This window comes from Lineus longissimus, chromosome 1 (genome assembly GCF_910592395.1).
Source record: "Lineus longissimus chromosome 1, tnLinLong1.2, whole genome shotgun sequence".
Taxonomy (NCBI): domain Eukaryota; kingdom Metazoa; phylum Nemertea; class Pilidiophora; order Heteronemertea; family Lineidae; genus Lineus; species Lineus longissimus.
This window is the reverse complement of record NC_088308.1, coordinates 13,323,411-13,348,346: the sequence shown is the minus strand read 5'-3', so window position 1 is coordinate 13,348,346 and position 24,936 is coordinate 13,323,411. Positions and strand designations below refer to the sequence as shown.

The window sequence follows — 24,936 nt, the reverse complement described above, 5'->3', positions numbered from 1 at the left end:
ACACCCAAAAGGTTTTAAAATGTTTGGATTGGATGTCACTTTCTGCTCGGCGTAGGGAAAAAAGATTGGTGCTTATGTATGAGGTACAACACAATTTGGTACCATGTTATGTCAATGAAATCTTTGACATTTATCGTAATCGGGCGCCTCCTGGCCGTTTAAGGACTCAGCGAGACTATGTACTTCCCCCTAGATCATCTGCAAGATTTAGCAAGTCAACTGTGCCATGTGTAATTAGAGATTGGGAGTCTGTGCCTGTCAATATAAAAAACTGCTTCTCAAGAAACTCATTTAAATACAATATCCGAATTTTTCTGAGAGGTAAACATAACCTTCTTACTTCTACAAAATTGGCTCTTACTCGTAAAAATGAACTTTCACTCAATAGGACAAGGTGTGACTTAGTTTTTCGGTGCCCCTTTATTTCCACAATTTTACCAACGTTTTAAGTCCATCTTGTGATTGCGGGGCTCACTCCCAATCTACTAAACACCTTCTCTTTAATTGCCCTTTATTAAATGATTTACGTAACGATTTCTTGAATGATCCTGGTTTGCTGCCACACCTTACTTCTGTTAGGTTTTTCAATCTTCGTGTTGATGAGAGGCTCCATTTTCTTCTTAATGGTCAATTTTCATTGGACCTTACTTCAAACAGGCTTGTTGTAGAAAAAACAGCCACTTTTCTCAGTAATATTATCGCCTTTTCTGGTAACTAGTGCCAGATCAATTGAACCCCTCATCAATCACTACCTTTGTACAAACTATAACTATTTGTGTTACTTTACCTTTACTTGCATCCCTTTCTTTCCATTCAAAGTACCTTATCTTGATTCAACTTGTTCTTTGTATACCATTGTAACCAGGGCTATTAATGCTTTCAGCCTAAGCCCTGGCAATTGTCTCAATATGTAATTTTGTTTATTTGGATTTAATAAATAATAATAATAATAATAACAAGAACTCATACTGTATGAGTTAGCAATTATGTTATAAACTTCAATCAAACCCAACAGACTTCATTAGACCTACAGTATTGAAAAACAGGCCTGGTACACAGTAGCTAGTTGAGCAGGCTCCAAAATGCGAAATGCTGCATTGTAAAATCCTGTCCTTATGAAAACAGAGCTTCTGCCCTTGATGGCAATTAGATGCGGAAGAGGGGATGAACACACTACACACTGCAGTGCGAGCATAGTTGGCAGTCGGGGTGATACTTTTCTCTGGGCTAGGTCTGTGGGCATGGCAGTCACCGATTGTCTTGGCAGAATTATTACCACCAAAGGGAATGGACAGCTAGGATTGATGTCACAACCAGGGAAGCAGAATAATCTTGACAATCCCCCCTTACATTGCTGTGAACAATGCCCATTTGACAACCACACAATATCAAATACAAAAATGGCCAAATTATTTTTTTCTACATCATTTATTTTTGTCACTTTTATATTGTACCCTACATGCAAAGCACAAATTGAGGACAGTGATGAGAACATTTATTCCTGGAATTGTCAGCCAGTAATGTCAACACTCAAAACCATTGTGTGAACACTTTTCACAACATTCCATTCATTTATAGTAGAACCCTTTTGAACAGTCCTCTTGCACCACGATATGGTGGTCCTTTTTCTGACATGACCACCTATCTGAGGTTGCTATTGCTTTGACTGTCGTGACTTTCCGTCTTTCTATGTCTCAAGCAAGACTGAGTAAAAGAAGAAACCTTCAAAATTCGATCACCATACATGCACCTGAAATTAGTAAAAAGAAATATAGAAAGTTATAGTATACAATAGACTATATACCCCCATTCTTAATTCTAGCTTCATCAAAAACATCAGGTATCACTGCATAAGACTATTAACCATAACCTGAACAACTCAATATTAAGAATAATGAGGAAGATCAAGAATATTCACGAAAAGAACTCAAATCTAAGCAACAAGAAGAGCTCTTGTCTTGGAGTAAAACGGATAATCCCTGGGTTTTGACTTTGCTGATTGCAATCTTGTCACATAAACCTGCGATTATCACTGCAGACAGGCAATTTTAGGTGTTGATATTAAGTCGAAAGGCACACATAAAATGCTCACATATGGGCTCACAACGTGAGCCAAATATAAAAGAGGGGCCATTTTAACCGGATACCATGACATCAACATGACGTTAACCACACATGGCACACTCTGTCACTTTGATGTCAAGAGGGCAGGGTTAAAGACGGGGACTGACGTCCAAAATGGATGTCCAAATAACATCACTACACGGCCTTGAAAAGAATGATGGAGCAAGCTGACTGTTGATTGACTCCATCACTATATGATCATGAGCTGTGGACAGCTCCCATGCAAAATGTTACAGTTGTGATACCGCAAGGGTACACAATCATGCATAGGGACAGGCTTACAGCATATGCACTGATTCAGGCTTCTTCATTTGCTAAAAAAACTACCTCAAGGCCTGTCCAGATTACCCTTTTTGCATTCATCCTTATGTGTTCCAATTCCATTTGTGTAAACTTTGGGTATCTTGATATCGTAAAAATCACGAAATAAGAAGAGCTCCCATGATTTCTTTGTTTGACTTGAAAATTCAAACCTACTGGTTCCTGTCTGAGGTGCAGTGCATCATGGGAGAGGTCAGGTGATAAGACCACATGATGGATTTGCATAATATAATAGCAATTTTCGATGCAAGCATATGCCGGCTTTTTTCAACAATTGTCAGAAACATTGAATTTGAAATTTCCAGCTAATTCCAGCTTTTGACAATCTTATAGTAGAGTGACAGAGATTTCTAGCGTTGGAATTTTTACGAAAAATTAAAGTTCCAGAAAATGCAAAGAATTTCCAGCCCATGGATATAATGTTCAAGTTTTTTGTCAGCTTTTGCAAGCCATAATATTTCGATGAAACTCTCTTAATTCAAAGAGTCAGTTTATTCCAGCCAAGAGCTGGAAATTCCAGCAATTTCAAACAAAAATCCACCTAAGGTAAAATTCATTTCGCAGCGGACTTCTACCCCATCTTTTTTGGAACACCCTGTGTAGGAAACCATTGTAAACAAACCCCGAAATGCACGTGAATTGCCGCAAAAAAATAGCTTGATTGACATTACGTGATCAAAACGTCATCTATAATTAATAAGATTTCTAGGAAATATAACCAAATTAAGAACCAAAAAAGCATATTTCTATCAATACTAGTATTGTGAGAATTACATTTGTAGATCCCCTCTGGGGACTATTGTAATTTACCAGGTCTTCCAGGATCGCTAATTACCATGCAAATTTCCCGCCTTCAGGTCAAGGCTGCACACTTCGCTGCATACGCCCGTGCCAATCAAAATTATTTTCCTCGGCACGTGACCTGAGACGGCCAATCAGCGTTGGTGTTGCCATGCGTCCTTTGACCCAAATTTCTAGGGGTCATTCCAATTTATTATTTCTTGAAGGCAACACCACGCTCGTTAATTCTTACCACCGTCCCTCACCTTCTCCGCGTTCCTGGTTGTCCCTGTGTTAACTACGCTGGCTTCAAGCGGAGCTTATGGTTTGTACTGGAGCTGGCCGAAAGTAGTTCTAGCAAAATAGTTGCATTTTCATCCGAATTTGCTGTAGCTGGGCCAGAAAATGTGCCAGGATACCAATATATTTTGAACTCTTGCTTTGATAGGATTATAGCTATTCACAGCAGAAAGACTAAACGCCCCGTTATTGGCAGTAATTGGCAGATTTTTAAGCTGGAAATTGTCGTCTGGTCAAAAGTCACAAAACAGCCTCTATCCTACCTGTCTCTGTAATGTACTGAGCGCGCTACACATAAGGCATTCCCTAAGGCATTGCAGCCGAGGCTGATAAGGTGATGGCCATTTTTCGAATGTATATAGAGTGTGTACGTTCACTTCAAAACATAGTTCCAATCTAAATTTTTCATAACGAGCAGTTAGAAAGTGATATTTCCCTATATTTTGATTCTCAATGTCAACATGTCGTTTTGTAGGGTTATTTTGTCTAATTCTTATTAATATTGCCGATAAAAGACACGTAGAGAAACCAAGATTCATGCGCTCAGTTCATCTACGTATGGTAGACGTTTTGACAGAAACCAGGGTGAGTTTTCTCTGTATTTTCTCTTGATTTGCTCGGTACAATTGGCCATGGCAACTGTTATTTGAAAAGTCATAGTATAGAATGACTCCCGTAGCTTGTTTACAATACATAGGAAGTGTTACCATTTTGGCTTTCTGTCTCGTTAAATTTGCTCAGTCAATGGATGATATGAATAAAGACTAGCAAATGCTTTTACTCCGGTTTTGTACAGAAATGCCTAGTGTAAATGTACATGGAGATTTAGATAAAACCATTTGCTAGTGTTTATTCATATCACCCATTGAGTCGAAGTCGAAGATCAAAACACACATGAACGCCCTAGTACATTTTATACACAAAACAGTGTTGCAAAAAAATCTTCCCTATCATCAGAAGGAAATAATCATAATACTTCACAATTATCTATTACACATAGATATAACATCTACTGGCTAATGACTTTGAAATCCAGACAAAACTTTGTTATAAGAATAGCCTCTTTGTATTTATAAACATCACCGACGTAATCAAAAAAAACTTAAACGCTAGATGAACAAACATGGCGGACCGCTTCACAAGAAGTTGACGTTTCCTCATGTTTCTTGTCAAAATAACAATGATATCGTACACCTTTGATAGTTACACTGGTCAGAGTACACAAATTATAGCGACGAAGTAGTCTGCTGGAATTGCGAGGTATTTCTAACGAACAATAAAACTGCCATTCTCAGTCTATAATACGGAAAACTGTGAGGAGCTGCATAAACTGGGCCTACATTATTTACCATACATTACATTTACATACCCGATACCGGTACATGAACAAATGCAAAAAAGTATGCATTGCAAGCCATGTGTCCAAACTCTACCAAGGTGAACGTTCGTAAAATAAGGGTGAGCTTTTTAAAGTTTATTAACTTTATTTTATTATTTTTTTATTTCTATAATCTATGAGTCATGCCGGTGGTCTCCACTGGCAAAGTGGTGTTGCTGTGCATGCTGTGGAACTGGTGACACGAAACCAATCAACCAGTCAGCCATGAGATTGACAGGATCGGGAAAGAAGACGCTGTATCTTAGCTGATTTGTCCTTCACGTTTTGGTCTTGTTTTACTGTATTATACAAGTTGATTGAATAAAGAAGCCTTGAAATTGAATAGGCATCTCTGAATTTTTATGTATTATAATATTAAAAAATAAAGCTTGCCTATTAAACCTAAACTCTTGAACATGCAACCTTTAACCCTTGTACTGGTGTCATGCTCGACCTTATGTCGAGTTAAAATTCCTACCCCTTCACTGTCGCGCTCGACCATGGGTCGAGAGAGAGGGAAATGCCTCAGAAAATAAATTATCCATGGAGCAATTTGAGTCCTTTATGTTTAGTTTATCTGCCAGTGTAAAGACGGCACTGCGTCTGATCATTTGATACAAAGAAACCAAATTGTTTCTACATGAAAGTTTCCTAGTCGGGTAAATATATGAAAAATTACCACCCAACCCCAAAAAAATTGCTAGAAAAGGTTTTTCAACTGTTTCTAATAGTATTGGATGTGGAGAATATCATACTAAAAATCTACCAAAATCAGACTACTGGAAAATTATTAAATCCAAGATGGCGTCCAAGATGGCCGCCAATACCTTAAAATACCTGTATCTTCCTTATTATTCATCCTAGAATCATAATTAGGGTGTCTACACCTAGGTTTTAGGGGTCAAGGAAGTCACTGAAAACATTGAAACCACCATTGAATAATTAGAACATGAGGAAATCCAAGATGGTGCCCAAGATGGCGCCCAAAATGGCATTCATTGGAAAGTGTAGTTACATCAGACACAATGGTAAAATCAATCTAGAATTGGACAAACGTAAGACCGAACTTTGTGCGCGTTCGAAGACAAGTCAGTTGTGGCTGAATTATCAGAAGATGTTAGCAGTTGCAAGAGCATTAATCATGGCCGATCGCACCGGGTCATGGTCGTTGCATTTAAGCGCTGTTTCCGACTGTCTCCCGATATTTGCTGCAGCTGGCCACTCTAATTATCTTAAATCTGCACACTTCTACATCCAGGAAATGGTGCAACTAGAGACCACACACCCAGACGTGTATCACAAATTCTCCAATGGTCTTCATGTGATTTGTCGTAGCAATCGGTACTGGGCGGGCCTCAGTTCTGATCTTGTTATTGAACAGACCTTGATGAAGTCGCTAAAGACCTCGGGTGGACTGACACGTGGAAGTGGAATGACGGAAGAACAGAGATCGCTGTGGACCATGTCAACTCTCATCACCGCCGAGTATAATAGCGCAATGCAAGAACTTAACAACCTTTCATACACTACAAGGGAACAACATAAAGATTTGACTGAAGCAAGGATGAAGAGGGATACTTCAGACCTAGAAAAGATCAGTACCAAACTGACATCCTGCTCACCCTTCTCTGAAGACCCCTCTTTATGGAATATAGTCAATGGTGTAGTTGCGAATGCCAATGTGAATGTTGACGAATTTGAGTCTGTTGGAAGGACAATCATGGAAAATATGAATGGACAGCCCGCTTTCACCTTCTCCTTCAAACGGAAACATAAAGCCATAACCCTTGGTGATGTGTCAGCCATCAAAGTTGCTCCAGATCAAGTTATCGACCCTGCTCTGTTGTTCCAGCGATTTCTGGTTGTGTCAAAAACAGGTGAACTTTCATTGGAGGATGTTATGGGATATGAGCTAAGTCCATTCCCCCCTGCTCTTTTTTTTCTGTTACAACAGTATATAACATCAATAGTCTTATGTCAGCCCTAGCAAAACTTGCAAAACTTGCAAAACTGCCTGCAGTACACCACGCTGTAGCTGCAGGGTGTATGGGCTACCATGCACTCCTGCCTGTGGACAATGCCAGTTAGACACATGTGACAATCCGTACAACCAGGCCACATTTATTGAAGAGGAGGATGAGGAAGGGCAAGAGTGTGACTGACAATATGTATAAACAATGGTAACTTTTTAAGTCATAGCCATACATGTCATAGGCGTCCAAAGGATTTTGAAAGGGGGGTCGTTTTGTCAAAAAGCGGGGTCTTTCACAGTCATTTTCATAGACTTTTTTCTGACGAGCGGATTTTCACGGTCAATTTCAAAATATTTTCCCAAAAGCGGGTCGTTCGCACCCCCCCCCCGCGACCCCCCTGGGGATGCCTATGACAGTATTTTTGCCATATTAATATCTTTGATGAACTGATAACTTAATCATTATTTAATTCACCTTATTAGATACCTAAAAGCAAGGGGTGGGTACAAAAATTATAATTCTAGTGAAGTGTGGTAGTGATTTTAGGATATCGGCAGCCATTTTTGGCCGCCATCTTGGATTTTCTGACATCCTGATTACTCAATGGTGGTTTAACTGTTTTCAGTGTGTTCCTTGACCCCTGAAACCTGGGTGTAGACACCATAATTGTCATTCTAGGGTAAATAGTAAGGGAGTTATAGCTATTTTAAGGTATTGGCGGCCATCTTGGACGCCATCTTGGATTTGACAACTTTCCAGTAGTCTGATTTTGGTAGATTTTTAGTATGATATTCTCCACATCCAATACTACTAGGAACAGTTGAAAAACCTTTTCTAGCAATTTTTTTTGGGTCAAACTGTATATTTACCCGACTATCCCGCAACTTGCAACTGAAAGTCAAGCACCTTTTCAGAAGAGGTCAGGCAAGGGGTATGGTGATGTAAGAGACGTCATCATGCCTCATATCACAATCAAGTAAGATACCGCATTGTCGCCTGAATGATATGAGACAAGAGGGTGATGTCACAATCTAGTAAGTGACCACATTGTAGCCTGATCGATATAAGAGAAGAGTGTGATGTATGAGACGTTATCGAGCCTGATGTCACAGTCATGTAAGGCTTTGTTGTAGCCTGATTGATATAAGAGAAGCGGGTGATGAAAGAGACGGCATCATGCCTCATGACACAATCAAGTAAGATACCGCATTGTAGCCTGATTGATATGCGAGTAGAGAGGGTAATGTTAGAGATGGCATCATGCCTCGTGTCACAATCTAGAGACTGCAGTGTAGCCTTATGGGAGGGAATAGGGCAGTGTCACAAGAATTAATCTAAACTCAAGGAAATGAAGGAGAGATTTGCACTGACGTACTTTTATGACCTTCTGCCTTACTATAAGACTGTTATAGCTAAATTAGTTGTGTTTGGTAACGAACTAAACATAATGAACAGTAGGTTTGTGCTAACCCATTTTCATTACCGACTGACCTACTTGGAGATGGTTGCAGCGAAAGGTGTCATCCGTCTTTGATATCAAACTAGAAGTGTTTAAGAGTAGGTTTACCGTGATATACTTTTATGACTCACTAAACAACTTGAACACTGTTAGAGGAAGACAGTCGCGTTAATGGTATCAAACTAAAGGTATTGAAAGAGCAGTTTTGCGCTGGCCTGCTTAAACACAGTTGGAGCAAAGGCACTGAAGGTATTGAAGACCGGATGTGACAAAAGAACCCCTCAACTACTTCATTCACTGCAGTTCAAATAAAACCTTCACAACTGTCATCCACCCTAGGGGCCAAATTCATTAGACGTGTGTAACTTCTCCCTGATTAGTTATAGGGCCTATTCATATTCTGTGAAGATTTACGTGAAGGATCTGAATCTGTCTATTCAGTAGTTAAACGCTGTTTTAAGCTGAACACCCTTCATGAATTTGGCCCCCTTTGTCTAAACTTGATTCCATCTAGTCTGTCCACATCTCCCTATCTACAATAACCTACATTCTGGTACTCGCATATACTACTTGCTACATTTTCTTGTTATTCATCTTATTCCTTGCTATTAAATTCCGCCAGCGTAGCTATTCAGGCCGCCAGGCCTCTAGTTTCATGTGTCCCAACTTTGGGTCACAATCTTGGTGCGGTTTTTGCCCCACTCCTTGTTTTTTTCCTGGCCCCTTATTATTCAGCTGCTTCTTGTAAATACCAAAATCATCTGCGCTGCAATTTCAATATCATTTCGGGGCCCATCATTATTATAAATCTTTAAATAAAAAGTCACTCAGTGTCCTTATTATGTCCATATCCGGCTTATGCATCACAGCCGGTTCTGTTCACAGCCGTTTCAGGGGAAGGTGCTAGTCCTAATTAACTGGCACAACCTTTATGCCAGTCTCATTTTCTTACCTTATGGCTTTCAGCCTCTCTTCTTCCCAACAAGCACCTTTCTCGTTATGGGCTGTTCCCTGTTATAAAACAACCCTGTTCTGGGATGTTCACAACCTTTGTATATAGTCACAACCCCAGAGGAGACACCTCAAAGAAATATTTAGGAAACCAGGAGCCCTGATGTTTCAAATGAACTCATTGCGGACTGGTCAACCACTTCTGAAAATATCAATTTACGAACTATCTTCTCAAATTGGAAAAATATCTTTAGTGAATATCAACTACTGAAAAATTGATCAAACTTGGCTGATTTTGCTTGGAATTTGATGAAATAAACACCTTTCAAAAACTTACAATTTTGCCATTTTGAATTCAGCAATCACTCCGAACAGTCTCAAATGCTACAGAGGTTTTAAATATGGCGGAAGTTGGTGGCAAATTTTGATCGATAGGTGACCGCACCCTAGATGAGAGAAATGTGTTCTGAGCGCTGCAAAACAGCGCGGCGGCCAAATGACTGTTTTGGCAATTTTTTTACTAAAATCCCCGAAAAATTCAACTTTGCTCTTTTTAAATTTTTTTGTTCTGAAATATGCACAGCGACCATGGCAATCAATATCATGCATGTTTTTTACCACTAACCTAATGGTAATTGCTCCATTAGAGGTTTTTAGCTCAGCTGACTAAGTCACCCGAGCTTGTCAAATAAGTTGTTCAGTGGCGTCCGTCTGTCCATCCATCCATCCATCCATCCATCCATCCGTCCGTTAAACCCATGGTGCACATTTTGTAACCGTAAGACCTAGAGACTTCAATTTTGCATTTCTGGATACTTCTGGTCAAACACTACTTTCAAAACAAAATTTGTCGCCATTCGACCTACTTCCTGCGAGCGAGAGTGCATGAAGGAAACTGGCCTATATCGGCCTAGGAGCAGCAGAATTAGTCGAAATATGCTCTAATATTAACACTTTCAGCGCCATCTGACGTAATTTTACGTCTTGCAAGTTCACACGGTTGAGCCATCCGACGTAATATTACGTCGCGTTTTTAAATTTCCCGCTTTGTCTTCGAGGCGACTAGCAGCGCAGTATAGGGGAAAACAATTTAACTATACAGCGCTTGAAGTGATAGTATGATGTTCAGCCAATGTGCTATTTATAGCCAAGATTGTCTGCATTCGAATAGGCGCAATGGCGGGTCGAAGATTGATGACGGGGGCAGATGTAGCCGAGAGTATGCCAAAAAGTGGGTATTCGGAAAGACACCAGATATTACTGTTCTATGTGTGGGGTACCATTGTGCAAAATCAAGTGCTTTGCTGACTATCATTCCAAATTAGCATTGTAAAGAGATCTAACAAAGAAGAACCAACACAGAAAATTTCATGTAATTATCTTTATTCCTTCTATTGTTTTCATAATTTTGAAAAAGGGTAAAAAGGGGCGTAACCTTGGCCCCTGGGGGAAGTACGCTAAATATGGCTGGGCGCTGAAAGTGTTAAGATAAAATTCTTGAAATTTCTATTTTATTGAGAAAAAGTTCAAAATTTTAACAGGAGAGGGCGCTACCTGCCTTTTAATTATTTCTGCCGATTCAAATTCCCGCCCGATGACGTCAGCCATCAATGAAGTCTCCTATTTGCCAGTTCTCAAAACATGGCAGCTACACAACAAAAGCAGTAGCTCCAGGAATAAATCACTGTTCACTTCAGCTTCGTAATCGATTGTACCCCCACTTTATTGTGTTTTGTGTGGTGTTCCTATTCAATCAACGATGTAAGGCCTTATTATGTTGGTTTTAATTGAGAAGGTGCATTATAAGCGGCGTACGAAATACCGAAGCGGAGACAAAATGGTGGCATGTTGTTTACGCTATGTGCAATAATCTTGGAGCTCAATGACACTCAAGTACCCAATTTTCTGCTTAAAAAGTAGTCTGGTAGGCGATATTATCATTAGTTCGTTTCAGTGGTAGTCATAAGGTCTTTAGGGACTAAATTCAGAAATTAGTTCTTGAATATTTGGCGACATTTCTGTGAAAACGATATCGGAAGTGCATGCTCTGTTCGCGATGACATCGCCGATGTATTTTGAAGTGGAGAATTCCCACAGTATGTGCAGTGAATCGGCATGATTGTGTTCGCCTATTATGTTTTAGTTCTACGATTCTTTCATGAGTAAAAAGTAGACATTCTAAGCAATACAATAATGTCACTCCCATAAAAATTGATTGGAAATTGAGGGAGCTACAGCATTCTCTTCGGCAACTGGCAGCGCTGAAAAAATACATTGCATACTGTACAATACCAAATGGCACATTTTAAAAAGCGCTCATTGGACAACGTAGGGAATCACCAGAAATGACGTCATCGCTGGTCTAAATAGAAAACTACGGTGGCGCAGTAGAGCACAAGAAAAGGTTTAGCATTAACTTCGTCATGCAAGCTTCAGCAACAAAATGATTTCTCATGAATGATTTATTTGATCATCATCAGCTTGTTTCCCCTGATAGATAATTTAATGATTTACAATTTCCATCAAAGTTTTCTATTTTGTGTATAGTCACATGTTATTTAACTGGCAAGGAGCCAAGCAGTTTTGAATATTCGCGGGAAAATACTTCGTACTTGTAAACGAGGCTATGACAATGAGTATCCTCATTCATGGCATAAACTTCATGTTTCGGTAAATATTTTCATATGATGATTTCACCCGAATTATGGTCAGGATTGAGGAATGAACAGTGGCATAATTATGTCAACCAAAAACATTGGTACGGTAGTGAACGCAAAAGGATATCAAATACCATGGAGCATGCCATTTTCATGCATAATGAACTAAACACCGGGAAGATATTAATGATATTAACTCAGCTGAGCGCCAGGCCCTTGGGCCTCTTGTTTTGAAAAAAAATCACTTGAAATAGAGTCACGGAATATGTTAATTCGGTCATATGACGTAATTTGCATAAGTTTGCATATTTTTCTTCATTTGAAATTAAAGTTTAGTTAATTGGTTATTAGTTACAACCAATTGTTTATCTTTACCTCCTTTGGTTACATAGCACCAGGCTTGAGAAAACAAGTTCCAAAAATCCAAATTCCCTTAATTTTGCTCAGTAGGCTACAGGACTGGCACATACCGAAATGTATATACCGAGACTGAAGTTCGTTTTGATCTGATTCACAGCTTGGCCAGTCCAGGGGACTGAATCCGAAAACCTTAAGAATCTGATTATTGCTTAGTACTACTTGCCCGATTGCCATCAATCTGATATCATGGGTACAACTAACCACCATAGGGCATGATATGTCACTTGGGTTTTTGACAAGACCTGCTTTTTTTAGGTCATAGACACTTAGTCTCAATATTGCCTTTATTCCCATGATCAATACGTCTCCAACCAATCACACCATTACACACTAATCACCAGCAGATTAAAACACTAAAAGCTTAACATTTAAAAAACACCAAACACAGGAACTGACGAGGTGCCCAGTGATGCAAACCGGCATCACTGTGCATATGGCTGGCTGTTCTGGCATATATTTTGTTACTCCAGTTTCTTATATCTGTGAAAACTAATCAATGAGTTTGAGTGATTTTTCTTTTGGCACAGATTATGACGTTATGGTTACTGAAAGTCTCAATGACGGGAGATTTGAACTTCTCACACACAACAATGATGTTTTTGTTGTTTTTTTTTGGGGGGGGGGGGCTTTTTAGAAGAAGGGGTATTCCCTACTTAACAGAATTTACCCTTGGCTAGGGTACTGTAAGGTATTTGTTTCTTACAGTGTCTTATACCAAGGGTAATTTTTTTAGTAGGGTTATTTTGTCATGCTATCAAAATTGCTGTAAATTGTAGAAAGTGCAAAGAGTACTATATTTTCATCTTGTTTGACATGAACATTTTTATACAGGTATAATTAGCTTGTCGTAGTTGTAAGACATGGGTGGCTTGTTTCGTAACTGCTGAAGCTGCTGTACTTAAACCTGTTTTTGAAGAATTGCGGCAGAAATTTACATTTTAGCGATTTTGACACCAAAATGCTTCGACATTTATGTTTGAAGTTGATGGTGATGTGTGATGCAAGGCCTCAAAAATTAAGTGAATATATCAATTGTCGAAGGAATCACTAATTTCTGATTATATCATATCCAAATGAATGACACTGAGACCTTTGTCGAATTAACTCCCTACGCATGGCTACCAATCTGCGTCAAATGTGATGCATGATTAAAGGATTGTAATCAATGTATCAGAGGATCAGTGGTAGCTTCTACGTCATGGTAAAACAATAATTTTGGCCAAAAAAGTATTATCCTAAACGAAGTAACCCTTCTTCTGGATTACCTTTTTATTGACTCACCCTGTATACCATAGCATGTTTCTACACCAGCATGAATTCTTTACCCTTTCGTCCCCACAAATTTGTTCATGAGACCTAGTCTGGGGCCCATAATTTTGCTGTACATTGCTGTGGGACCACAATTTTTTTTTACAATTTTATTAAAATATGTATGCACAATTGGACCCATTGTAAATCTTTTATCTTTGAAAATAGTGCTTTGAAGTAATTGAAAACCTTTCAGGTCTTAATCAAGGCTACAAATTGATGTTTACAAAGTTTACATGCAAGAAAAAAATTTCGGGGGTAAAAACTTGTTATTTCATTCAAAAACACCAAATTTTGAAAAAAAATCAAAAAAATATTGATTTGTAACTTATCGGAAATAAAATCATGTGGGAATCGATTCAAGTGTTTATTTCCATTATTTCCCTGCCATATTATCGATGTTGACAAATGTTCCAAAAAATATTGATTTGTAACTTATTGGAATTAAAATCATGTGGGAATCAATTCAAGTGTTTATTTCCATTATTTCCCTGCCATATTATCGATGTTGGCCCTAAGAATTGCACTGGAAGGGTCGTTGACACTTTATAACTGATCCTGAAAATATCTCAATTCTAAAAATATCTTATGACACTGACTTCGACGTGATTTTCACAGATTTCTATTGAAGCATTCACTTTGAAGGTCAAGGTCTTTTGAAGTGGGGTTACCATGACGACGATACGTAGGGTTGATACTATACGTGGAATAGGTTGTTTGCTGGATTGAAATTACTGAGGGGTGTTGTCGATGTGCATATCTGCGATCATGGGCAATCCCAACATTTTAAAAAACACGCAGATCTGCGATCATGGGCACGATAGGGGTTAAGCACCAAATATGTACGGTGAGAACAATGACCCCTTGTCTTTTCATTGGCTCATCTCATGAGCCTATACGATGGTGTGACATCCGTCGTTCTTGTGGTTCAACGTTGGCTTATCTTAATATGGCACGTTTCGTAACCCCTTGAGGTCTGGACTTAAAACTTGGTACACATGTACCCTTGGACCCTTTCGTTCCAAAATTATTCTTTGTTTGGCCAACAGGGGGCGTTATGCAAAAACATCAAACATGTAAAGTTGCCTGTGACTTTGGTCGGATTTTCATGAATTTTTTTGGTTCATGTAGGTACTCCCAGCAAGGGCACATCAGATATCATATGGGTTTTTGATTTGAGTTGCTTTTCAAGGTCAAAGAGGTCAAAGTTCGCTAAATCACCGATAGGTGGCACGTTTCGTTTCTATTTGAGCTAGATGTAGAAGGTTCTAAACTTGTGAGGACATGTATCTCGGGACCCTCTATTCTAGCCCAAAAATTTGGCCTGCACGGACATCAAATATGGCGGCCATCTTGAAACTTAAAGTCCTATTACTCTAAAATTAATGATCGGATTGCAACCAAATATCATGTGATTATGTATCCATGTACTCTTATCAGTATCCCTCATTTTCAGTCTAATTCCATCACAAATATGGCTGTCAGTTGAACATATGTCAACCATTTTCCATGTGACATGTACACTCTTCAATGACCCTGAAATTCAGTCAACTTTATAACCAAAATGCTATACTTTAAATGATACCGGCAATTTTCTTTTGTGCAATTGTGCGGAGAAGAATAATATTATGCAATGGAATTAAAAACTGGTGAAACTAGCCAGAAACTGTTCTCCCCATATCCACTGCAAATGACATGCATTGACATTGCCCGAGGTGAGCACAGGGTCCCTGGACCAGCCATTTCATTGTATGTGTCTTCATTACAATGACTTCTTTATTTCAGGGTCATCAATCGTGCTCCAGGCCTCAAGCTTGTTGTCCAGACTCTTCTCTCCTCACTCAGGCCAATTGGAAATATTGTACTCATATGCTGCACTTTCTTCATTATCTTCGGTATATTAGGAGTACAGGTAAAACATTATTCTTATGAGTTTACTTTGACTAAAACAAAACAAAGTTTTTCACATTAATAGTGTAAATCACTTTCTGCCAACTTGATCACTGTTTTGATCATGACAATCCAACAAATGACCATTGAGCCAATTCAAATGTTATTGCTGTTTTGGATCTTTTATGCTGGCAGTCGCCTTATTTGCTTTTATAATGTTTATACATGTATTGCAGGTGCTTTAGATTACTCAGTCAAGTATGTTACAGCTAGTGATTATTTCACCTTAACATCCAAATACCTCAGATGGGATTGCTTTTGGGCCTGCATGTTCCACTCATAACTTGGCCACCATCTTGTCCATTATACTGGTACCATTACTGGTTTGGACAAAATTCCAGCTGAGCGTCAGGCCCGTGGGCCTTTAGTTTAATAATGTTAATGCCTTCCTCGAAGTGCCTTTCAAAAAATTCATAAATTTAATGTGACCTCAGTGCAAGTGATGGACTAGTTTAAATCAAAATGTAAAACACCCTTTATCATTTTCAGTTATTCAAGGGAAAGTTTTACTACTGTCTTGGTCCCACTGCTATTTATGTCAAGAACAAGACTCACTGCCTGTCAGATCCGAGGAATATTTGGCAAAATCAGAAATATAACTTCGATAATCTTGGCCAGGTGAGTGTCAAAAGAGCAAAATGATACTATGACATTCAAAATATTCACTGGATTCAAATTAACTGCAGATTGTCTACAGTTTCATTCATATCCAAAATAGCTTCTTCAGAACTGATGTTGGCCAGGTCAGATATCCAAACTTCCCCTGAGAAGACTGACAGAATTGTCCTTACGGCCTAGTCCCACATGTGCGATAAGTTGAAAAGGTTTCAGAGAGAGATAGGGGAAGCCATCTATGAACGACGAGAATACCCTACCCTAAATAGACTTGCATTTCAACTTGACACACGTTGAACTGGGCGGAGAGGACAATGCCATTTGTCTTTTCATAGGAAATTGTGAGATTGGACATGAAGAACATCGTAAATCATGAAGATAAATCATGAAGCCATTGTGGACAATGGTGAAACTGTAGACAATCCTCAGTAAATTTGAATCCAGTGAACGGATTGAACTTCATAGTGTTGTATTGTAAAAACGCTAGGATTCCCCAGCAAGATTCCCAAACACCAAGAATAGAAACCCGCATATTTTATTCCATATCTGGATAGCCCAGTGCGTTGGCTCAATGATATGACACTAGTAGCCCCCAAAATGACGTGGTCAAACAAAAAGCGTGTGTTTTGGCGCATCCCAGCATATTTTGTCCAGAAAAGGCGCGTTGTGGCACGTTCCCTTACTCGTCAGAAAAATACCTTCTCCTTTCAAGGCCCGTTGATTTGGCTCACACCCTCAATACTTGTTCCAAAACCGTCAAGGGCTTCCCTGTCAATACAAAGCAAGATTAAAATGTTTAGGGCCTTATAAAATGTGGGAGCACGAATGTCCATGGAGTAGGAAAGAAATGGCCTACAAAAACATCAAAAGCAGCTAAATAGCATCTACACCATATGTTCTGTTGATGGTTGTCATCAAAAACCAAATATATACCAAAAGCATTTTTTCCAGGCATTGATGGCTCTCTTCGTACTTGGCTCTAAGGATGGTTGGGTTTCGATTATGTACACTGGAATAGATGCAGTTGATGTTGATGTTCAGGTAAGAACTGACTTGCATGATAGAAAGTAATTTTTGTGTCCTTCAGGTTACATTCCATGAAAGATCCGTTTTGAGTAGAATTTATAATGTGAAAGCACTTCAATATTTTCTCTACATAATGTTAATTTGTTATCCCCGCTTTAGAGGGCGTTCAAAATTACTTGGCGTTTGCTTAACTCTTTCACTGCCAGCCCTATTTTAAAGTTATTCCCCCATCTTGCCAGCATTTTTGCCATTTTTACCACTTTTTTATAGCATGAGCTGAGGGCCTCTTTGGCGCCCTCGGCCACGTGCAGCTTGATTCCCACCTGCAGCAGGCTGCCCCCCTGCCCCCATCACCTGAGTCATTGTCACTACTACTTATATCATTACCCCCAACTGACTGGTCATTATCACCATCAGGATCAGGCTGATCACGCAAATTCGATCGTGGGGGAATTTGCATTTTGACCTACTTTTCAAGGTCATAGAGGTCAAACTGCAAAATTTTACTAATATTTGTGGTTCGGCTATTATTATTTCCTCAGCCCTCTAAATTTGGTATGTAGACATTTATTAGCGAGGCAACTGCTCTTTGGATACCTTTATCTTGCCTACCTAGCTGCTGTATATTGAGTCCGTTTAACACCTATTTCGAACAAGAGAGTTATTACTTTTTCGAATTCAAAATAATGCGGTGCACTTTTATAAAAGATCATAGCAAAAGAATTGAACAATTTAAAGTAAAAGTAAGTCAAATAATAATGTATGAACAAATGCATTGAACCCACGACTTATTACTTAAAGTGATACTATGATGTGATTTACAACTTTGGGGAAATACATCCGTTTTTAATTGTTGATGACAAATGTAAAGCTCAGATTTTCCATTTTTGATTAGATTTATTATAAAATCGCTGTTTTAATCGCGTCAGACTGGCCAACTGCCGAAGACGTTTTGAAAAACCCGCACTAAGTCACGTGACCTCATGACGTCACAACATGAACAAGTCAGACCGTCGAATATTTCCGAATATTTTCCCCTTCGCTCTAAATAGAAAATGGCGTCAAAAAGTGAATCTGAGTGTTCGTCCTGCTCTAATATTTCCGAGGAATTGTCCGATTATCCAGAAGATGAGGAGGTGGAATCTGGTTCCACGGAGAGGTCTGATGACGAGGGGCCAGATATGTAAACCACCGCGACTGCGAAAATGTTCATGTTGTTACGTCATCAACGAAAACGTCGTCGGCGTAGCAGGATTTCATCGGCATCGAAGCGAGCTGTCCAGGCGGAATTAAAACCATCAATTTCTAGAAAATGTACATTTCGATTCGAAAACCTTACCGATTTATGCGAAAGTGACGTAGTCATTTGTCAAAAACAGCTAAAACATTATATGGTGAAATTTGACATGAGTTACCCTTTAAGTAATTACTTTGCAAAATAACATGCTACTGATGAGTGAGGTAAACTGGACAGTTCATCTAAATCATCATTTTGACCAATAGAAATAAATTAGATTCGCTGTTCGTCACATTTGAATACCCTCGATATAGATTTTTGAGGCCGACAATACTATTGAAATCCCCGATTTCTGAGTGAGATGTGTATATGAAACATAACTGGAATAATCATGTAGCTCAATAAGAAATACTCTGCTTGATGGAGCCAGTTTTATGAACAACATTCTCTAAGACGAGTATGAAGGACAAATGCAAGCAAAAATCTCAGTTATCAAAATGATTTTCGTCCGCCAATACTGGGATGTTTAGTCCGATTCCAGGATGTTTTGTCCCATTCCGGGATGTGCAGTCCCTGAGCTCTTTGCTGTTTGAAGGGGATAACACTTCACATTTCTCACACAATAACGACGACGACGACGGACACAGCGGTGTTGTATAGATTCCCCTACGATGAGCCAAAAAGCTGGGGGGGGGGTAACGTAACATTACATTCTATTATTTAAAAATGAAAATAGAGTGCGGCCCAGGATGGACTCGAATCCATGACTTCAGAACCTTCTGACATCAGGTCAAAGCAGTGTTACCGCCTAGGCCAACAAGTTAATTCGTTGAAAAGGCATCATAAATCGTCATTAAACAGCATTACATGATTTTATTTTCGCTGTTCGTCGCACTTAAAAGCCTCGATGTAAATTTTTGAGGCCGACAGAACTATTGAAATTCCCGATTTCTGGGATGTATATACATAACATAATTGGCATTATCTTATAGCTTAGTAAGAAATGCTCTGCTTGATGGAGTCAGTTTTGTGAATAATGTTGTCTAAGACAAGTATAAAGGACAAATGCAAGCACAAAAACCTTATCAAAATGATTTTCGTCCGCCATTACTTGGATGTTTTGTCTCATTCTGTGATATGTGGTTCCATGCCTGAGCTATTTTCTGTTCGAAGGGGATAAAACTTCACATTTACTTTGATTCCGTTTGCAGACAACAGAAAATGCCTCGCCATGTCTGAAAATGCCACGCTTTTGTGGGTATTCGATCCCATAACCCCCCCCCCCCCCACCCCGGAAGGGGCAAATTCTAAATTTTGCCCAGTGACATATTTTGGCCATCTTCACAAATGTTGGCCAAATATTAGTCGACCTGACCTACTTTCCGAGGTCACAGAGGTGAAACATTAAACTAACATTGACAATTTGACGTTTTGTTATCAGTAGTTCTTATTTAGGTTTGGTGTTTTAGAACATTGAACTGCAATTCAGCACCCTGTATGATCAGTATCACAGCACACGTAAGATACCAAAGCATACGGAACAACATGAGACGGTAAAAATCTAGCAGTCCCCACCTCTAACGAACACCTTAAATGATCAGCCAGACATGTTGGCCACATCTTGGAAGTATCGGTAGTTCAACTGACTCATCTCCTTTCTCAATTTCTTCAAACGTCTACATCGGGACAGGGATTTTGGACGACTGACCGACATTTTTGGCTCACCTCAAGAACCTATGTGATGACGTGGCGTCCGATGTCGTTGTCGTCATCAACTGGCGGCGTATGTTAGTGTGGCTTGTTCAAAACTACTTGAGGTCTGAACTTAAAACATGGTACTCATGTACCCTTGGGCCCTGGGGCGATTCACACCCAATTTCATTCCAAAATTATTCTTGGTTTGGTCGGCAGGGGGCAAAATGCAAAAACATAAAACATGCAATAGGACCCTTGATTTTGATCGGATTTTCATGACATTTTTTGTAGGTACTCCTTGCATGGATACACCATATATCGTACAGGTTTTTGATTTGACCTACTTTTCAAGGTTACAGAGGCCAGAGTTTGTTAGGTTTGATAGGTGGCACGTTTTGTTGCTATTTGAGCTAGAAGATTCTAAACCAGTGTGGACGTGTATAAAAAATTGGCCCGCTCGGATATAACTTCTCAGAGAAATAAGCGGTTTTTCGATTTCTGTGATCTTAGCTCCAAGGCTTCAAATGAATCCAATCTGCCAATTTCTTAAAAGGATTGGATGTCAAGATGACGAGAAAATTAAATTAGTACTGATTCGCACCACACGGTGGCGCTAGTTGCCTCTGAATGATTGTGTAATTGAAGTTGAATTCCCGCTACCGCCAGATGACATCACTTCCTGTGCGCATACATGGCTGCCCATTTAGAATATTTTTTTCCTGGAAAGGACAGCTTTATAAAATCCACAAAAATATTCCAGATGCCGATAAAAATATCATAAGCTGATTTTATTCAACATCAAAGGAGAGTCAATAAAGCTTTCTGGGTGATTATTTTTGTTTGATTTCACTGTATTTGCTCCAAAAAAATGCTAGAAATCAACAAATTTTCTAGCGGATTTTGAACTGAGGATATCAACACTTTGACAGCAGCTAGCAGGAAAACGACAAACTAACAGGGACAAAGATCGATTGATTCACCAGGTATATTTGTTTTCTTTAATATCTAGATCATTGCTTGAACTCTGTTTTATTTCTGGCCTGATCAGATAAGTACATATAGGTTTTTTAGACGAGTTTGTTAGCTGGTAGTTCATGACCCGGGTTCACATTGTTGCATGAAATAGCATGAGTTTGCCACTTGGTTTCAAGGTTAATGTATTTTCATATAATATATGAAAAAGTGGAGTTGATGGACTCCACTTTTTGGCTGAGGTAGAATATTATTCTACCTTGTCCATCAACTCCACTTTTTGGCTGAAGGTGCGTAGCTGTGAAGCGAAAGGATTTCAAGAACTGATTTCATCATGAGCACATTAGGTTTAATACTTTATCAATGGTTATGAGATATTTTGTATCAAAGGTAGATATATGTACTTCTCCCAATGCACCTTTTCTCTTTTAAGTGATGACTAGTCAATTCGAACTACTTTTTGTTGATTTCTGGGAATTATTTTTCATTTCCCAATACTCTGTAGAGCCTCGTATGGTGATCAAGATGACTGCCTGCTGAGTATTGATTCAGGGGGAGAGACATCTTCAAGTTCGATCTGGCGAACCAGTTGAGGCAGAACGTTACTTGGAAAAGCCAGGGATCCCTGACTGTTCCTCGGGAAATACCCTACCTATATGACGTCACCATAGTGGTTTGGACTTCATTTTCCCAGTTATAGTAATGTTTTGCGACTTGGTTACAAAAACTGCAATAACTTTGGCAATATAAGTCTTAACTCAACGCGACAAAAGCATTCTTTTCTGCAAGATCTACTCTACCGGAAATATATCCAGCGGCATTGGGTAAGATATTGATTAACTTTATACAATATCAAATTGTTAACACGCTGCTGACTTTACCCCTTATTTTTTGTGTTCATAAATGCCAATACACGTCTAGAAAATAAAATTGGAACAACATGAAACAATTTTTGGATCCATCATAGCAACAGTCTCGATACTTTTGGGGTAAAATTATTTGAATAGAGGCAACTTGATTTTTTTAAAGCCCCAAATTAACTGTTTTTGTTATATAACACTGTTTATTGGTTTCTATGGTATCCGGCCATTAAATAGCATTAAAGACATTTTACAAAAATATCCTATCAACTTCAAGAGGAGATAGTACCCTTCACCATAAAAGTCGAATAACATCAATTGGTCATGTTTTTAAAAGAAATCTACATGACTTTCAATAATTTGTATCAATCTCATCAGTTTCATTAAAATTGACATATCAAAAAGTGGTTGTTGACTGTTTGCGATGGAAACAAAGGATAAGTCAGATTTTTTTGCCTAGTTATTTAGTTTGTCGGTCCTCATAATGGACCATCGTTTCAGTTTTTGCATTTTACCACTTTAAAAGAGTGAGAAAAAAATTCTTCAGAAAACTAGATTTTCGTCATTTGTGGACCTGTGTGAATATCCCCTAAAAGATAAATAATAACTTTCCTAATTACAAAGCTATGAATCCCATATTTTAACTTTTAATGGAAGAATACTGGTGCTTTACAGGGGAAAAAAATAAGGATTACTAAGCATACTTTTTAAAAAATATACAAATGAGTACTTAAAAAAAATCACCTCTTGAATTAAAAAAAAGCCAAAAACTTCGTTGTTGAATGTTCGGACCTTTAATATCAAATGTTTTTTTTGAAAGTTTTTTCAGTTATAGCCAATAGCATGAAATGAGAGACCATTGTTGCCGGTTTTTAGCTATGCTGGCTTCCAGCGGAGCTTATGGCTTGTACTGGAGCTAGCCGAAAGTAGTTCAAGCAAAATAGTTTCATTTCATGATAGGAGTATAGGTATTCACAGCAGAAAGACTAAACGCCCCGTAATTGGCAGTAATTGGTAGATGTTAAGCTGGAAATTGTTGTCTGGTCAAAAGTCGCAAAAAGGCCTCGATCCTACCTGTCTCTGTAATGTACTGAACGCGCTACACATGAGGCATTGCCCTAAGGCACCTATTCCATAGAACTACACGGTATACGATATACGCTACACGACATGGGGTATTCGCGTATATTAAATAACCGCCAAGGCTTTTTGACAGTAGCGGTCTCCATTTGTCTACACGCGTACCCATCCGTGTCTGTATACTCTATACTAGTATACCGCTTTACCGACTTGCTCGTTCTTTTGGACGTGTCCTGCCATCGTGTACACTGGAACTCTGCTTCGAAGGTGGATTCAATGGATGATGATACCTTTCTTGACTTTCAAATAGATGTGCTTAACCTACTGAAGAGTAAATCAAAAGCCAGAGATTATGGACCAAATATTGATACCACCTCTCAATCAGCCAAGACATGGCCAATTAGTGGTGCACCAAGTGCTTCCCAGGGATTACAACCGCTTCGTACATCTGCGGCAGCAGGAAATGCATTCTCTTCTACATACCCCTCTCCCATCTCGCATCCATATTTCTAGTTACCAAAGTTTTCTTAATATATTGAAAAATTTGTAATTGGAAATTTGATGGAATGAATAAATCAAATTTGTCAAAATCATTGTTCTTTTTAATGTTTGCTCACCTCAAAGTTAACAGCAGTTTCTCCTCGGCAGATATCGGAGTCCTATAGTTGCATCCAAGGGGTGCTATATGTGACTGCAGCAGATCCTTTAATAGCATTCCGCGAAGTTACTATTTATAGCTAACAAGGTCATTTGCATAAGATATTGATGACGTTTTAGTCACGTGACAGTCGGACATCGAAACTTATTTCTACGCATTTGGGCTTATTTCAAAGTCAATTATCTTTGACCCTGCATTGTTTTTAGCATGAATGATACCATAGAGTCAGGGAGAGAAATATTCAGAACAATTATGCAGTATTTCCAACACTCGGACATGTGCCAGACTGAATCCAACTGCCCTAGTTAGAAAGCCTGAATCCATTACGAAATTGCCGACATTGCCTGTAATTCAGCGATGGGGAAATAGAGGGCAGCAGCTGCAGTGACGTCATCTTCGCGGAATGCTATTCATGGAATGTTCCATACGACATCCTGGTGTAGTTGAAGAACACCTCAAGATCAGTATTGTCCAATAAGTTTCTGAAAGTGGTGTGGTACTCCCCCAATTTTTCTCGGAGGAGAAAATGCTGTCTGCACCACATGGTACATTTTCTCTTGACCACCTTTTGCTGTTTTCGCTTCTTTTTGGCCAGCAGAAACAGCCCGATTGTTTCTTCCTCGGAGGAATCCATGTTTCTTCCAACCGCGCAAATTGAAACGTGGCAAATGAACGAGACACGAGAATACCCTATGTAACTCGACGTATAGGTATACCGAATACCTATACGTACCGTGTAGCGTATATCGTATACCGTGTAGTTCTATGGAATAGGTGCCTAAGGCATTGCAGCCAAGGCTGATAAAGTAGTGGCCATTTTGCAAATGTATATAGAGTGTGTACGTTCACTTCAAAACATAGTTCCAATCTAAATTTTTCATAACGAGCAGTTGGAATGTGGTGTTTCCCTATCTTTTGATTCTCAATGTCAACATGTCGTTTTGTGGGGTTATTTTGTCTTATTCTTATCAATGTTGCCTATAAAAGACACGTAGAGAAACCCAGATTCATGCATTCAGTTCATCTACGTCGGTAGACGTTTTGACAGAAAACCAGACTGAGTGTTCTCTGTATTTTCTCTTGATTTGCTAGGTACAATTGGCCATGACAACTGTTATTTGAAAAGTCATAGTATAGAATGACTCCCGAAGCTTGTTTACGTAGGAAGTGTT

The 24,936-nt window shown here is 39.1% G+C and overlaps 1 protein-coding gene across 1 annotated transcript in view; it reads left to right on the top strand.

The window, feature by feature from the left end:
* LOC135482751 (voltage-dependent T-type calcium channel subunit alpha-1H-like) overlaps positions 1-24,936 on the top strand; it is a 603,345-nt gene that overhangs the window by 525,453 nt on the left and 52,956 nt on the right. Inside the window, exons 22-24 of the mRNA XM_064763135.1 lie at positions 15,457-15,583; positions 16,111-16,239; positions 17,188-17,277. Coding sequence (XP_064619205.1) covers positions 15,457-15,583; positions 16,111-16,239; positions 17,188-17,277 — 346 coding nt within the window. The remainder of the gene's footprint in view (positions 1-15,456; positions 15,584-16,110; positions 16,240-17,187; positions 17,278-24,936) is intronic.